Raw genomic sequence first — 16,864 nt, 5'->3', positions numbered from 1 at the left:
TTTCTATGATGAATAGATTTCATTTGCAGAAAATATACATGGCTAGATTGTCTGCCATTTGCAATATATCCTGCTTTCATCAGTGGATCGTAACCAGACTTTGCCCACAAATGCATTAGGGGCAAGAAATATCCTCAGAGATTGAAAACTAAGGCAGTCAAAGGTTAAGATGACCAGGAGCAATAGTTCGAACATATTTGTGGTCAATTGTGCAAGCTGTTTAATCTGGTAATACTATTTGCATGAATGAATTGTCATTAGACTTACTAAAGATGTTTACCATGGGTTATAAAATATTGCTACTATGTAGATGCATTAGATTTTTAATCAGATTGTGCATGGTTCATCCTGGGTGATGATGGATTCTGATGTCAAAGGTCAGGTCACAGATTTAATTATTTGAGGTAAATTGTTCAGAGCTGTTTCTAAATGTGGATTGTTATCAGATTTGTCACATATTAGCAGAGAATTGTGGTTGTTAAATGGTTAGATGCCAATGTCCTGGGTCATTTGTGTTACTGGGCTGCAGCAGCATTGACACAGGTGATACAATAAATTGATGCATTTTCTTATAGTAATATTTATCAATTTTTTAAAAGGTTTATAACAAGAACAAATTAAAATGCAGTAAAATCTGTTTTGAACAACCTCTGCTATGAGTGACCACCTGTCATTTGCAACCAGAATTGTCATGCACTGATCAGTTTTATTATATAAACATACTTTTATCAGAGACCGCTTGCAGGCTGTGACCAGCGACCATGATTTTTGGGGCAAAAATTGCATTTCGACACTGCCATGAATGACCTTTTTGTGAAAACAAATGAATACCACTGATGTTGTTTAATCCTTTGTAAGCATGACTGCTTACGGGTGTCCGCAGACAAATGGCAGATTGTTCTAAAACAACATAGATTTGCATGACTGCATTGCAAAAACAGAGATAAATACCACTGACCTTTATTTAATCCTTTGAAGCCATGGCCATTTATGACAGTGTTTGTGCTAATGGTTTCTAAAAAGAGGCTACTGGTTTTTAAAATCAACAAGTTATACAGGTAGCCATCTTATACTAAAGACCATAAACCAGTCTAAAAGTACATGGCACTAACCACCATTGTAGTACCAAAGTGCTGCAAATCCCCATTATGATTAACCTTTGATTCTTCAGAAAGAGTAGTCACAGATACACGTAGTCAATTCATAGGTTTGTATTGTTAAATTATCTTTTTCAAAAGACCACACCACTCCAATAATGCCATATGGGGAACTCTTTTAAAGGGACTTTATTGTAGCGGTTGAATATGTTTGTCATTGGAGTTGATCCATAATACATGTGATGAATGAGGTTTTGCCCTTTTCTTTCATAAGTGATTATTGTTGTCCATGTTCGATTATCATTATAAAAACGTTGGGGTTGTATTTTTCTTTATGTTGCTGTTATTAATATAATAATTAATAAGCTAATAGTTCTCTGCCGACCCAAGTGGTGGTCAGGCAGAGTGATCTCTCCTTACCTATAAGACTTGGCGGCAGTGAGTAAAAGGGGGCGCTCACCAGTTATTATGTACTTTTTAGAGAGTGACGTATTTAAGGTGAAGTTGTTTGCATTTAAAACATGCACAATGGAGAGAATGTTGGCATACCTCTATGCTACATTAATGTGGATATTTCTTTGGAAATTGTACATGATCTAAGCACACTGCTAACTAAAATGACTGCTCCCTTGTGCTAAAGAATCGGCCTGAATTAGTCTAAAGTACACTATCCATAGCAGCTGTTAAAATAGGGAAAATGAATTTTGCAAGACTAGAAAATACCAGCTTCTGAAAGTTCCATGAATGAATTACCAAATATATAAAACGTGAGAAAAACGTTATCATCTCTTTTTTTATACAGTTTACTTCTGAAGTTCAGGAAGTGAAAATGACCAAGTAGAGCTAGCACTTTTTTGAAAGGTGCACATCTGGAGTAAGGCCAAGCTGTATACTCTATAACTCATAATACTCCCATCAATCATACATCAAAATAACGGGAATTAAAGGTTCTTTGAATTATACCTAAGATATACAAGGTCATTTTTAAATAGCCAGTATAACCAGAGATGAAAGCCGGGGAAATTCTTTTTCTTTAAAATTCTAACCCTATGCAAAATACAAAACTGTGGAGCACCACCAAAGATATACCACTTGTATGACACATATGCTCTTTTCACAAGAGACCTCGCCATCCATTTTCATCTTGTTTCAGTACTCTCAGTATACTCCATCTCTATTTCCTTTTTTCTGTCACTTTCACCGACATTTGTTCATATCTGGCATATATATATATATATATATATATATATATATATATATATATATATATATATATATATATATATATATATTATTCTTTTAGAGCTTTTTGTCACTTTATCCCCACTGGATAGGTCCAGGCTGCATTAATTACGTGTGCAAGTCTCTTATACTTCAGAAACCAGTTTTTTGTCTGTATAAATCCATTTTTCTGGTACATGCAGACGGGTGTTCTTTGCACATCATTTTTAGCACTTTGGCGCCATGCTTCCATAGTTGTATACTTGCACTTGTATAGGCCATTCTTTGAGCCTCCCTGCAAGTATTATCATCAATATATATATATATATATATATATATATATATATATATATATATATATATATATATATATATATATATATATATATGTAACCTTTATTGCTTTGTCTGCTTTAATCTAGGTAGCCTTAGTATGCAGACATCATGCTTCAATGATTATACCTATCCTTGACCTCTCCGAAAGGAAGTATTGGCTCAAATTCGTCTGCTAACACATATTATTCAAGGTAATTTTCTTTTGGTAAGCTCTGCGCCATATCGATAGCCAAACAAGACAGGTGCAGGCATATCGTGGTATATTTATTAGCATTATACTCTCTGTATGGTTGATGCTGTTGTTGTTGTTTTAGGGTTTAATGCCATTTTTCAGCACAAGATAGGCTATACATGGCAGCCAGTATTAATGGTGGAGGAAGAACCTGGAAAGAACCACTGACCCACGAGAAGCTACTGGCAAGCTTTCTCACATATCCACATTGGCCGTGCCTGAGACTCAAACCTACGCAGACAGAGGTGAAACGGCAGTGATCCGTAACGGAGAGCACTTTAGACCACTCGGCCACTCGGGGCCCCTCTCTCTATATGGTTCATTGACATTAGACTGCCAGTTATCACTTACTGGGTCAACGCTAAGCTTTAGCTCACACAGTTAGTACCTACATGGTGACAGAGTTAGGCCCCTCATGTTTATTTTTTCTGATCATTATACTTACAGGTTTTGAACTATGGGTAAAGCACAGAAGTGGAATTCAAAAGATGATGACATCATCAGTCTGAAAACTGACCTTTCATCCGTACTGGAATTTTTGGTGGAAAAAGGGGGGTAACTCAACCTCTCTCCCTTCAACCACAAAGCACCAGTAAACAAGATCAAAAACTGCCCTGGCACCGAAGTCATCTCCTCCAGACCTTATGTTACTGGCAATTCCAATCGAACTTGACTCTGTTTATGAGTCAGATGATCCCATACACATGGCCTATTTCTGTTATGACTGGCTTATGCCATGTTGAGTGATAGGAGCGGCAACAACATTCTCTTTTTATGACTTAATCACACAACAGCTGTTATCACAATACGTCAGAACAGACCTATGTTGACATCCCCAGGGTCTACTCCAACACATAGTCCTCCTCATTGCCTCGTTTAGCTGTTCAGATTTCTACAGATATTGCTTCACCAGGGCTGCGAGTTGTCTAAAGTGCTCACCATTCCGGAAAACTGCCATCTCACCTCTGTCTGCATGGGTTCGAGTCTTAGGCTCTGCTAACATGGGTATGTGAGAAAACATTAGCTTCTCATGGGTATTCCAGCATTCTTCCTCCACCAGTTATACTGGCTGCCATGTATCATGTGCTGAAAAATCTCATTAAACAACAAAGGCATCACCAGTCTCCTGACACACTACCACAGGAAGAGCCTCCCTCCTCAGTGAGGAGGTCATGTTTTCTAATTTGGGACGAACTATGAGTTTTGTGGGTGACATGATCTCATCACTCTTCAGACGCACATTTTTCTCCTAATGACAATGATGCTTGTTCTCAAGGAATATCATTAATTCTGGAATATACATTGTCACTTGAAGATTCAGCCTTCTAGGCCTCCATTGAGGAAGTATTCCACCTTTTATATCCTGAGTTTTGCCCACCTCTCCCCAACACCAACTGTTGATCTTATGACAAAGGAGGACCCTGCCTTCAAGTTACTCCTGCAGTCAGTAAGTGTTACAGACTTTCTGAACTGTCTTCAACACCAGTTACAGGATCCCAGCATTAACAGACTTTTCTTTACACAAAAATGGCTTACATCTCACTTCTGTTGGCATTTCTACCACTGTCACATGCCAGTCTTTCATTTGGAAACCCCAGCAATAGACTGGGATATCACCCCTTTGGGGATGTCCAAACCACACTCCATAGGTATGGATGAAGTGGCCTTTGATGATGCTCAACAGTTATTGTGTAATATCATCGCTGTGGGTTCTGTACTGGACTTCATTTCTATAGCAATTTTCCAACAAGTGGAATGTAGCCTCTTTCCTTCCACTTTGACTTCGACGGGACATGCATGGGAGTCAGAATCACGCATAACCCAGGTTTTAAGTGGGGCAGCACAACACACCTTGGCCAGTACCGTCACCACTGCTACTAATCTGCAATTGGTGAAATGGGACTCTGTACTCACAACCGCCATCTTTCTAAAGAACACCATAAAGCCAGGCTGCATACACAACCTTTATCATGCAATCTTTTGTTTAGTGGCCAGACTGAAGATGTTCATAACAGGCCACCAAAGAAACAAATTTCCATAATCCACCACCACATCATCTTTATAGGGATACTACAGGAAATCAGGAACGGGATCCAAGAACCACCTATAGGACACAAACTGGCAGAAAACAGTCCTACCAATTGCAAACCAAAGCTAATAAAACAGAGGGGAGCCTTTCATTTGTCTCAGTGTTTCTCCTTTTGACAGCCTCCTCCCCCAATCTGTTCTTTCCAAACATCCCGGTAGGAGGAAGGCTTCTTTTCTTCACTACAGAATGGAACACAATTTGCCACAACAATACGTGGGCTTGGCAGGTGGTTTACAAGGGAGTCTGAACCACGTTTCACACTCCTCCACTGCTGTCCGTAGTTCCGACATTCACCAACACCACTCAAAGCCACCACATTACAGCAGGAAATAGACAGCCTTCTTCGCTAAAGGGCAATAGAACTTTCAAAACACTCTCTTTCTGTTAGACTTTTCTTGGTTCAAAAGACAAATAGTACTCTGCACACTGTCATCGACCTCAGTACCCTCAATTGGTTCATTCACACTCCTTGGTCCTCGATGGAAACACCACAGTGCATTCTAAATGCCAACCAAGAGGGAGACTTTGCTATCAGCTGGACTTTAACGCCATTTTTCAGCACAAGATAGGCTATACATGGCGGCCAGTATAATTGGTGGAGGAAGAACCCTGGAAAACCCCGGGAAGAACCACCGACCCACGAGAAGCTACTGGCAGGCTTTCTCACGTACCCATGTTAGCCAAGCCTGAGACTTGAACTCACGCAGACAGAGGTGAGATGGCAGTGATCCGTAACGGTGAGCGCTTTAGACCACTCGGCCACTTGGGGCCCCGATACCTTAATTGAACAGAGCTTGTGCATTGAGGGAGTACATGCCTTTCTCTACCTCCTAAGTCAGGACAAGACGATATATCAGCTTAGACTGTCTCATCCTGGATCAAGTGGGTTATTTGCTCAGCATATAGGGAAATAACTCTGGCTCACATGAACCTATTACGCATCTCATCTCATGAGGATAGGGCATTTGCCACCAGCCCAGCATTCAGATGGAATTGTTCTCAACCCGATATCATTCAGGCTGTGTGATGGAGATTGGAGTCCACATTTTCTAGCTTTTATCTCCAAGATCTGTCATCCCAAAGGACCCAGTTTGATCTGGTGGGACCCATCTCCACATCTCAACAGGTCACACTTCCAGGTCGATTGACATCTGCTTAAAGACGTGGCTTTACAACTTCTGTTGGATTTGTGTGTGGGGGGGGGGGGCTTTTTTTTGCTTTTTGAAGCCATGCCCTGATAGGTGGAGTCCCCTCTAGTTGGGTTACCTAGAAGCTGTCTCAATGCCTTAGGGAACCAGAGATGGTATCTCTGGGATAAGGGAAAGTACCTCCCTCCACCTCTTACCTATTCTCCTAAGGTATTAAGATTGGGTAATGTATTCAAAGAAGAAACCAGTTTTTCCTAGTAAAATTTGTTTCTTCAAAAATACTTATTCATTCATAATACACATACACCCTCCCAGCCTCCCCGCAGTTACATCCATATGGAGTGTGCTTTCCACTTCAGTAATAACTGGTATATCCATACTCATTGCTGCCAAGTCTTATAGGTAAGGGGAGATCACTCTGCCTGACCACCACATGGGTTGGCAGACAACTTTTAGTTCTCTTAAGGTATTATGATTGGGTAAGTATCTCATATGTCCAAAGTGGTGCACTATCTTTCATTGAAAATTAGGTCACAGTTACCTATGTTTCATGGACCATGGATTTGTTTCCAAAGTTAATGATTAGCCCATTTTCAAATATATTAGAGATGCACACTATTACAGGTAGAATGGATTACCTGTGAATGTACTTTTCTGGTGGTACATATTATGGCACATTTTCACTGTAGGGTACTTTGATAGTTTCCATTTAAAAGAAAGATACTGAAATTCCTGAGCAAGTTTGTGACATATTTAATGATATTAAGAGTATGTTTTTATTTTTGATGCCAAAATAATTATAAATTAACATTATTTTTACAAATTATTTGTATTTGTCCAAAATTAATTTAAAATATTACAAATATCACTGTATTTATGAACCTTTAATTAAATGTTTGACACAGGTCAAGTATGACATCATGGTAGCCCCACAGGATTTTGAGAACAATATTCAGGCCAAATCCAAAATTTTGAATTATAAAAAAATTAAAAAATGTCACTTTTTTAGTTTGTTACTAGTATATTTTAATGCATTAAGTATATGTAATCCTTTGTAAGACCAAGATTAATTCTAAGATATTCAGATGAGTAGTTTATTTTCTGCTTGACTCATATAATTTAGTCCACTAAATACTTTTTTGTTTGTTGAGTCATTGAGGCAGTGTGTTTTATGTTTACTGGCTTTTTCTGACAAATATCTTGCCTGGCTGTTGGCATCCCACTCATATTTTCCCTGCATGTTATATCAGTTGTATAGCTAGTAAAGTGTAGGCTTCAAAATCAGTACTACCTATTTTTATCAACAAGCTCTTTAATGTCAGCACAGTGTCTTTTACATCTTGTCAGCTGAAGTATAAACTTAATCATCCCACATTAGTCACAGTTTTTAAATGACAACTTATAACACAAATAATACACACATAACAAATTCATCTACCGTAAGGTTCTGATCATTTCATACACAGGAATGAGACATGAGGCTGTGATTTTCTTTTGAGTCAAGATATTTTCTTTTATCTCAGTGAATTTTCAAAAAATAATGTAATGGATAGAATTATAATTATAATAAGGTGTTATTTTGCTATAAGTCAGAACAAGATATTTTTTCTAGCTATTTGAGAGCTGGAAATAAAAAAGAAAACATCCCAGACCCCAGACTCAGTTAAATTGTTGTTGCCTAATATAATTGTGTTATACCATGGTATATATTGTGGTATGTTCAGAAATACTGCTGTATAAAATTTGTGCTAACAGTATGTCTATGGCGGAATCTATCATGGTGGGTAATTGTATAATGAGCAGCATTGCAGTCATGGTAAAAACCAGGTAATTGTGACCAGTACTGATTTGTGTGGTTCGAGTTTGCATTTAGATCATTTACTTAGAAACTAATACTCTTAGCATCACATAAGTTGCATTTTAGATGTCTCATATAGAGTATTATACCTTTTAAAGAAGAAACATCATTGTGACCTAAATTTTATTGTCCATTGATTTTATATAACCTTTACATTTGGCTCATTTTATTGGGCATTATAAATTAGTATTTAGAAGGATCATGTGGGCTTGTGTTTTAGTTAACCTTTGGATTTTGTCAGTGAACATTAGATAACTATGAACTATGTTTCATGGTCTATTGTCTTTGCTTAACCTTTGCGTTTACCTTATTTTCTCAAGGTCTGTTGCCAGTGGAGTCACATAATGTGGTATTGCATCATTTCCAGCTGAAACCAGGTCATTGACTTGCATTTCATTATAAAGTGATTGGTGCTTAACTATGTGTTGAAGTCAGTTTTTCTAGATTCAGGTTTTCATTTAAGTCATTTTCTCAGAGACTCTTTGGTTAAGTTATTCAGAGTATACTTAATGGCTCATATGCTGATATAAAATGGTCTATGAAGTGGTCATGTGCTGATATAAAGTTGTCTTTGAAGTGCTTTTTTGCTGAAATAAAGTGGTTTTTGAAGTGGTCATATGTTGAAATAAAGTGGTCTTTGAAGTGGTCATATGTTGAAATAAAGTGGTCTTTGAAGCGGTCATATGCAGATATAAAGTGCACTTTGAAGTGGTGATATGCAGATATAAAGTGGACTTTGAAGTGGTCATATGCGGATATAGTGGTGATATGCTGATAAAAAGTAGTCTTTGAAGTTGTCATATGCAATATAAAGTGGTCTTTGAAGTGGTCATATACTGATATAAAGTGGTCTTTGAAGTTGTCATATGCAATATAAAGTGGTCTTTGAAGTGGTCATATACTGATATAAAGTGGTCTTTGAAGTTGTCATATGCAATATAAAGTGGCCTTTGAAATGGTCATATGCTGATATATAGTGGTTCTTGAAGAGGATGAAACCAGAGGAAGGCATCTACTGACCCCTGCATGTGCAGGCATTGGGGATAAACCAAAAATAACAGAGGTGCAAAGCAAGCTTATTGCTGCAGCATTATCCTGACATGCATATTATTGACATTATTTTTTTTCTCTTTTTTCTTCTCCTTTAGTGCCATTTCCTTGTTTGAGAGAAACATGAAGGTATGTGACAGTCTGTTGACCAGTTCACAGAGAACTCTACCCCTTTTTGACCAGGCTTTAATAGAGGCCCAGTCTGCAGTGTTGGAGAGTACTAAGGACAAACAACACATGGTACATGAAAGTCACAAAACTTGATGTATATTAGTGTGTAGGTGTTAAATAATGTTGTATTTTGTGTCATGCTTATGAGTACTTAAAGGCTATTTATCATAGTGTTGAGAGAGTGACACATAAATAAATGAAAATAAAACTATTATTTTATGATTTCATGACAGTTCAGCATTGAGAATTTCCATACATAACCTTCTGCTAACAAGTTTTAGATTAACTCTATGAAGTAGAGGTAAGATATTATACCACCCCTGGTGTTTGCATCAGCATACGCACTCACTGAATGTCAACCGTTCTTTCTTCCTAGGTCTTAGGCAACAGTTTGGAGTGGGATTAATAGCACCTAACTGCAGGGGAGGGATATGAAGGGGCTAAATTTGTTCATACTCTTGCATTAGTACATGGTTTGAACCCAAGCAGAGTCATACCAAAGACTTGTAAAAATGGTTCTAACAGGTGCCTTGCTTGGTGCTCAGCATTATGAGGTTAGTGTTTGGACTGGTCAGCCTGGTGTTAGGATAATGTGACTGGGTGGGACATCATGCTACATGTCTGCGGTATGATGCCCCAGTGTTAGACATCACTGTAAACTGCCACACTGCAGACATTATAGTGATATGACTAAAAAACTGTTAAAGCTACATTAAAAATCCAGATTCACAGACACACATACACACACACACACACACACACACACACACACACATATATATATATATATATATATATATATATATATATATATATATATATATATATATATATATATATATATGTATATATATATTGGTACTCTAGCTTTAGTTTTTGCATTTAGTGCAGGCTTTTTGCCCACTGTATAAATACTGTTTAATGTTATAGCTGAAATTCTGAAACTTAATGAGGTGATGCATCTTGATGGGTACTACACCTTTTAATAAATATAGGTCACTGTGGCATACATTTCATTGTTCACTAACTTTGGTTACATTTTGTGATTTAAGTTTGTTTATCAAATGTTAATGCATAGTGTTATTAAACTATATGATTGTTTGTATCTCTCTTAGTACTAAACCCTTACCACAAAGGTCACTGTAACCTATATTTCACTTTTCCTGGCTTCGATTAGGTTTTTGTGATTAGCTCTTGACCAACTATTTTTTTCTACCATTTACTGTTATACTTAGTTTCATGAAAGTTGGTGAGGGGATACATCTAGGTGAGTGCTACACCCTTATTACAAGAAAAGGTCACTCTGACCTATATTTCATGTTTCACTAACTTTGGGTGGCGCTTACCAGATAATATGTACTTTTGAGAGAGTGACATATGTAAGGTGAAGTAGTTCGCATTTAAAACATGCACAGTGGAGAGAATGTTTGCATACCTCTATGCTACATTAATGTAATGTGGATGATATTTCTTTTGGATATTGTACTTTTGGAAATTTTACATGATTTAAGCACACTGCTAACTAAAATGACTGCTCCCTTGTGTTAAAAAATCAGTCTGAATTAGTCTAAAGTACACTATACATAGCAGCTATTAAAATAGGGAAAATGAATTTTGCCAGACTAGACAATACCAGCTTCTGAAAGTGCAATGAATGAATTACCAAATATATAAAATGTAAAAAAAAGTTATCGGCTCTTTTTTATACAATTTACCTCTGAAGTTCAGGAAGTGAAAATGACCAAGTAGAGCAAGCACTTTTTTGAAAGGTGCACATTTGAAGTAAGGCCAAGCTGTATACTCTATAACCCATAGTACACCCATCAATCATACACCAAAATAAAGGGAATTAAAGGTTCTTTGTATTATACCTAAGATATACAAGGTCTTTTTTAAATAGCCAGTATAACCAGTGAGGAAAGCCGGGGACATTCTTTTTCTTTAAAATCCTAACCCTATGCAAAATGCGAAACTGTATAGCGCCACCTTGGTTAAATATTGTTTTTTTAAAGTTCATTTCTCCAGCTCTCTTCATGATGGAGTCATTAAACTAGATTATTGTTTGCATCTTTATTAGTACCACACTCTCACCATGAAAGAATATTATAGATTTACATTTTACACTTGACTGGTTTAAGGTAAGTGTCTACATCTGGTTAGTGTCCACTGAGCCTAGAGGACAACCAGTCCACTCAACCTAGTGGAACTCCATCACAGATTGTATTGCAGCATTAGTGGGTTTTATGGCACTCCTTGCTGATTTTATTGAATTTACCTTTCTGGTTGACACATTAAACAAACAGATGGGAGAAACCCTGATGGCATATACCTGACTATGGCCGGTGTCAGTTTTGTAGCTTTAACGGTACACACTATACAGTAGCAGTATTGAATGTCTGTGGTATTTACTGGTGGCCTATATAGCTAATCATATGGATGAATATTCATGACCTTGAAAAATTGCGAGATTTTAAAATCTTGGATATCCTTCCATTCCTGTTCATGACACAGATATATCAGAAAAATTGCCTATCTGCAACCTACATTCCTTCTGTTGACTGACTCCATTTACCTGTACCTGTTAGCATATGCACATGCAGATATTTACATACCTTTCTTGCAGCAAGCTGTAACATTGAAGTTCTTTTGCAATAAATTTTACTGGCTATTATTTTTGTCAGAAAAAGGTTACCTTCCTTGTTCATTACTTTTTTCATTAATCTGTCATCATTTGTAGATTGACATACTTTATAGTCAGCTGCTGTGCTTGTTACAGGTCATTCACATCTCACCTATGTCCACATGGGTTTGAGTCTTGGTTCGGCCAAAGTGGGCATGTGAGAAAGCTTGCCAGTAGCTTTCTGTTTGTCAGTAGTTCTTCCCTGGTTTTTTTTTTCAGGATTCTTCCTCCACCAAATATACTGGCTGCCATGTATAGCCTAGCATATGCTAACAAATTATGTTAAACCCACAAAAATGATCCTACTGAAATAAACAGTTCTTGTTGTCACAAAACCAAGCATTATAAAACTTAGAAGATATTAGTTTGGACTTGTAATATTGACTGAAAAATGCAGTAATTTTAAGTTGTGATATTTTTGCATAAAACTGGTTTCTAGTGTGAAGCAAGCCATATAAAATTGTTATTTTCACCATTAATCTTTCAACACAGCAGATAGATTGCGGGGGGGGGGTTAGTAATAAATGCGGGCGGTAAAATATGTGCTTCATTGGCACAGTTCCCATCTTAAATCAACGCATATTAAATGGGAAATACACCTGTAGTGAAACAGAGAAAGCATATATAATATTTCACTTTATTTAGACAACCACAGATTGGTGCATATATGTACATACTGTTTATATATACATGTCTTATGTATGGCATGAATAGAGTATCAACACTGTGTACTCATCCGCGAATCTCATTACATACATTGAATCCACAAGTAATTCCATCGAAAAATGCACAGACACATTTAAAATATTCATTAATTTTGTCACAGGTCATATAGGTCTGAATTCAGTGGATAAACATAGCACAATTCCGTAACGCATGATGAAGCACATTTACTTTTCAGTATGTCCCAAGTTGGTAAAAGTTTGCGTTTTAAGCTGCTGTTGGTAGCATTTATAAGTACAAGCTTTTTCCCAGCAAAAAGGAAACTTTCATGGCACAGTAAATGTGTTCCAGTCACATTGGACAACACAACACATTGGTCATTGACATGAATATTGAGAAACGAATCATGTTTGGTTGTCCTCAAAGGTTTGAATGTCATGGGAATGAAAACTGGATCCTGCAGAATCACATATGAATGAGAGAGACAGTGAGAATTATCAACCCCATTACTCAAAAGCACCTGCCATTCATGCGTGACACGGTGTAAGGTACAAAATGACCAAGAGTGTATTATGTCCAGGGTAACAATGTGACAGTATCTCACAAACTAAATTCATTATTAGAAATACATTCACTGTGAGTACAAATGACAATCTTTTTAATTCCATGGGTTACAAGAAGTATTATTAAAGCAAGTTAATGCTGTGTATACTATTTATACTGAAGAAGTCGAAACCCGTTTGTGTCAAAGATGGCATATAAATGAAAGCCCAGGTGTTGAATAAACACACCTTGTAACAGTCATAAACTCATTGTTTGAACTTAACTGGTAGGATATCAAATACAAAGGTTAATTTATTACAAAGCAAGCCAACCCTGGAAGCAGACTTTGGATTTCTTTTAGTGTGGAGATTGTTTAAAAACTATACATAAGTATACAAAGTTGGCTGACATGAGAAGCCAACTTTGATTTCTTTCTACCAGTTTTCACTGGGATTTTGAAATTAAATAGAATAAATAGAAAGAAAATGTGTTGCCTAAAGCTTCACCTATAAGGCCCGTAGGTCGACAAAAAAAGTGTGCTAGAGAGGAGGAGTTTGATGCAAAAGAAAATGAAGCAGCTGCAAAAAGACACAAAATTGGAGGCCCCAGTCAGGAGAGAGATGACGCCTACGAAAATGATGATGTCAGGTGAGAGCATTACAAGTGTTTTACATTAAAGCAAAAAAGGAAGTTGTAAATTTCTCAAAATTGCATTGGATTCGAGTAACAGTAAGACTTTTCAAAATCCCCAAATCAACCATTGCAAATTGGTCAAAAATAGATTTTTCTCAGCAGTTGAACAAATGGGGACATTTAGCAAGGAGTGGGAGACCAGTATCATATGGCAATCAGTTAGATGGAAAAATTTCAAAGTGGGTTCTCGTCCAACGCGATCTACAGATCCCTGTTAGTGTGGACATTATATGCGCTTATGCCAAAGAATTTGTGTCAAGTGAACATCTAGAAATTGAGTTTCAAGCCAGTAGTAACTGGGCAACAGGTTTTTTAAAGCGACACAACCTCATGCTTCGTTCAGAGACAACGATGGCCTAGCGTCTCAGAAGATTTGGAGGAGAAAATAAAATTATTCCACGAATTTGTAAAGGCAAGAAGAGAAGAAGACGATTTTGAAGACAAGATGATAATTAACATGGATGAAACTCCTATGTATTGTTATCTCATTTCTGGACGAACTGTTGAAAAGAAAGGTATTAAAAGTGTGAGAGTTTGCATGACTGGTGCGGATAAAAAACATCTAACCTTAGTACTTGCAGTTTCTACAGCAGGAGATGTGTTGCCGCCAGTGATAATTTTTTGTGGTGTGAAGGAGCTAAAAGATATTCAGGCACCAAAAGGATGGATCGTATGTGTGCAGAAGGGTTGGGTTGATGAGGAGGTGATGCTGCAGTGGATTAAAGAGATATATCTCAAGTATACAGGAAAGGAATGATCTCTTTTAGTGATGGATTCATTCAGGGCGCATTTTACAGATGCTGTAAAACAGGCTTTGAGAAGGGGTAACATGATGTCTGCAGTTATTCCGGGTGGATACACCTCCAAACTACAGCTGCTAGATGTCAGTTTAAATAAACCTGACAACTCTGACATGAGGAAAAGCTGGACAAATTTTATTTGTAAAGCAGCAGAGGGCCTTTCCAAGGAAAATGACAACACGTCACGTATTAAGAGTGCAGATAAACAGTTGTGGACTGGATTGGGAAAGCAGTCAAATCGCTTTGGGACAAGCCAGATCTGATGCAAAAATCATTTAAAGTTTGTGGCATTAACAATAACTTGAATGGATGTGAGGACAATATCATAGGAGATACTGAATGTGATGGCAGTGACAGTGAGGAGGACGAATTTGATGGATTTGACCCTGAGGAGGTTGAGTAGGCAATTAATAATCTGGACAGACTGAAGAATTTAAATTAAATATATTAGCGGCATTTAAGTTTGTACAGCAGTACTTGGGTTATGTCAGATATCACTGCTGTGTAAATAAAAGATGTTCGGTATTTTGCAATTAGTATGTTTATCAATCACACTGTACCATCACTATCTACTGGTATCTCTCTCTGAATATATTTTTATCTAATTACAATGAATAGTTTATACTGTGCTCATCAGTAGTTATTTTGCCAAAATAAGTAATGTATCAAGCACGAATGTCAAATAAACCTTGATATTTAATGATAAATAAAAACTTTATTGAAGCATAAATTAAAAGAGAAAAACTTGAACTCATTCTCATATACACAAATGATTCATTCTTACCTGAGCTCTTGTTCTTAGAAAATTTGCATCTATGAGGAAAAGTGTAAACAAACAACACTCACAGCATTTTCTTTTTTAAAGTTTTCTTTAATTAAATTTACTTTTGAGTGCATTTTTCAACGTGTAATTTTCGAATGATTTAAAATGTGTCCCACAAATTATGAATAATAAAAAAACGATGTGTCCCAGAACATACAGTACACACAAAAAATTACTTTTAAAATAAATGTATGGTGTCCCAACAAATATGTTAAATAGGGATATCTGCTGAAAGGATTACAATTTTTACCAAATATTTTAAGAACAGTCAGTGCAATTACAGATAGATTTTACAGCCTTGGCAAGCATTTGACTGAACAATTTGTGTGATATATAAGGCATTAATGATAGATATGATCTGTCTGGCTAATGTGTAATACAGTTGTTGTAGGTTTAACACCATTTTTCAGCACACAATCGGCTATACATGGTGGCCACCATAACTGGTGGAGGATAAACCTGTGAAAACTACAGTAAGAGCCACTGACTGACAGGAAGCTACTGGCAAGCTTTCTCACATACCCACATTGGCCAAACCTGAGACTAACCCATGCAGTTGCACATGTTCATTGGTGACAGCATTATTATTTATGGACATGCAAACCTCTTGAAAAGGATAATTGGGTCAAATATAACAAGTCATTAACTAAGCTGATAATCAAATGATATTTGCTTGATATTCAGAGACAGTTTTGCAGGACTGTCATGTGTACTGAAAGAATGTACTTTAGTAAACAATGTTTTGTCTGCAAGTAATTCCTATAAGTTTATCTCATACTGCAAATATTTAAATGATCATGCTTTTTCATCACTTTCACCCAACCATTTGGTAATATTAATTTTGTCGGCAGTCATAAGTATATGTAAGTTGATGGCAAAAGAATACAGTATATGCATAGTATAGTCTGTATACAAACATTAGGTCTATGGTAAAGTTTTAGTAGAGTCTGTGTACAAGCAGTAGGTCTGTGGTAAAGTTTTAGTAGAGTCTGTAAAGAAACAGTAGGTCTATTGTAAAGTTTTAGTAGAGTCCGTATACAAACAGTAGGTCTATTGTAAAGTTTTAGTAGAGTCTGTATACAAACAGTAGGTCTATGGTAAAGTTTTAATAGAGTCTGTATACAAACAGTAAATCTATGGTAAAGTTTTAGTAGAGTCCATGTACAAACAGTAGGTCTGTGGCAAAGTTTTAGTAGAGTCCATGTACAAACAGTAGGTCTATGGTAAAGTTTTAATAGAGTCTGTATACAAACAGTAAATCTATGGTAAAGTTTTAGTACAGTCCATGTTCAAACAGTAGGTCTGTGGTAAAGTTTTAATAGAGTCTGTATACAAACAATAAATCTATGGTAAAGTTTTAGTAGAGTCCATGTACAAACAGTAGGTCTGTGGCAAAGTTTTAGTAGAGTCTGTATACAAACAGTAGGTCTATGGTAAAGTTTTAGTAGAGTCTGTATACA

The 16,864-nt window shown here is 36.8% G+C and overlaps 1 protein-coding gene across 2 annotated transcripts in view; it reads left to right on the top strand.

Moving 5' to 3' along the window:
* Window positions 1–16,864, top strand: part of LOC149787822 (DNA helicase MCM9-like) — a 198,334-nt gene that overhangs the window by 17,673 nt on the left and 163,797 nt on the right. Inside the window, exon 3 of one of the 2 annotated variants that reach the window (XM_089974035.1) lies at window positions 9,130–9,271. The exons of the other annotated variant lie outside the window; for it this stretch is intronic. Within the exon in view, the coding sequence (XP_089830161.1) occupies window positions 9,130–9,271 (142 nt within the window). The remainder of the gene's footprint in view (window positions 1–9,129; window positions 9,272–16,864) is intronic. 2 annotated transcript variants of the gene reach the window in all.

This window comes from Sinohyriopsis cumingii, chromosome 11 (assembly GCF_028554795.1).
Source record: "Sinohyriopsis cumingii isolate HCF-2022 chromosome 11, ASM2855479v2, whole genome shotgun sequence".
NCBI lineage: Eukaryota > Metazoa > Mollusca > Bivalvia > Unionida > Unionidae > Sinohyriopsis > Sinohyriopsis cumingii.
This window is presented reverse-complemented; position numbering and strand designations above follow the sequence as displayed.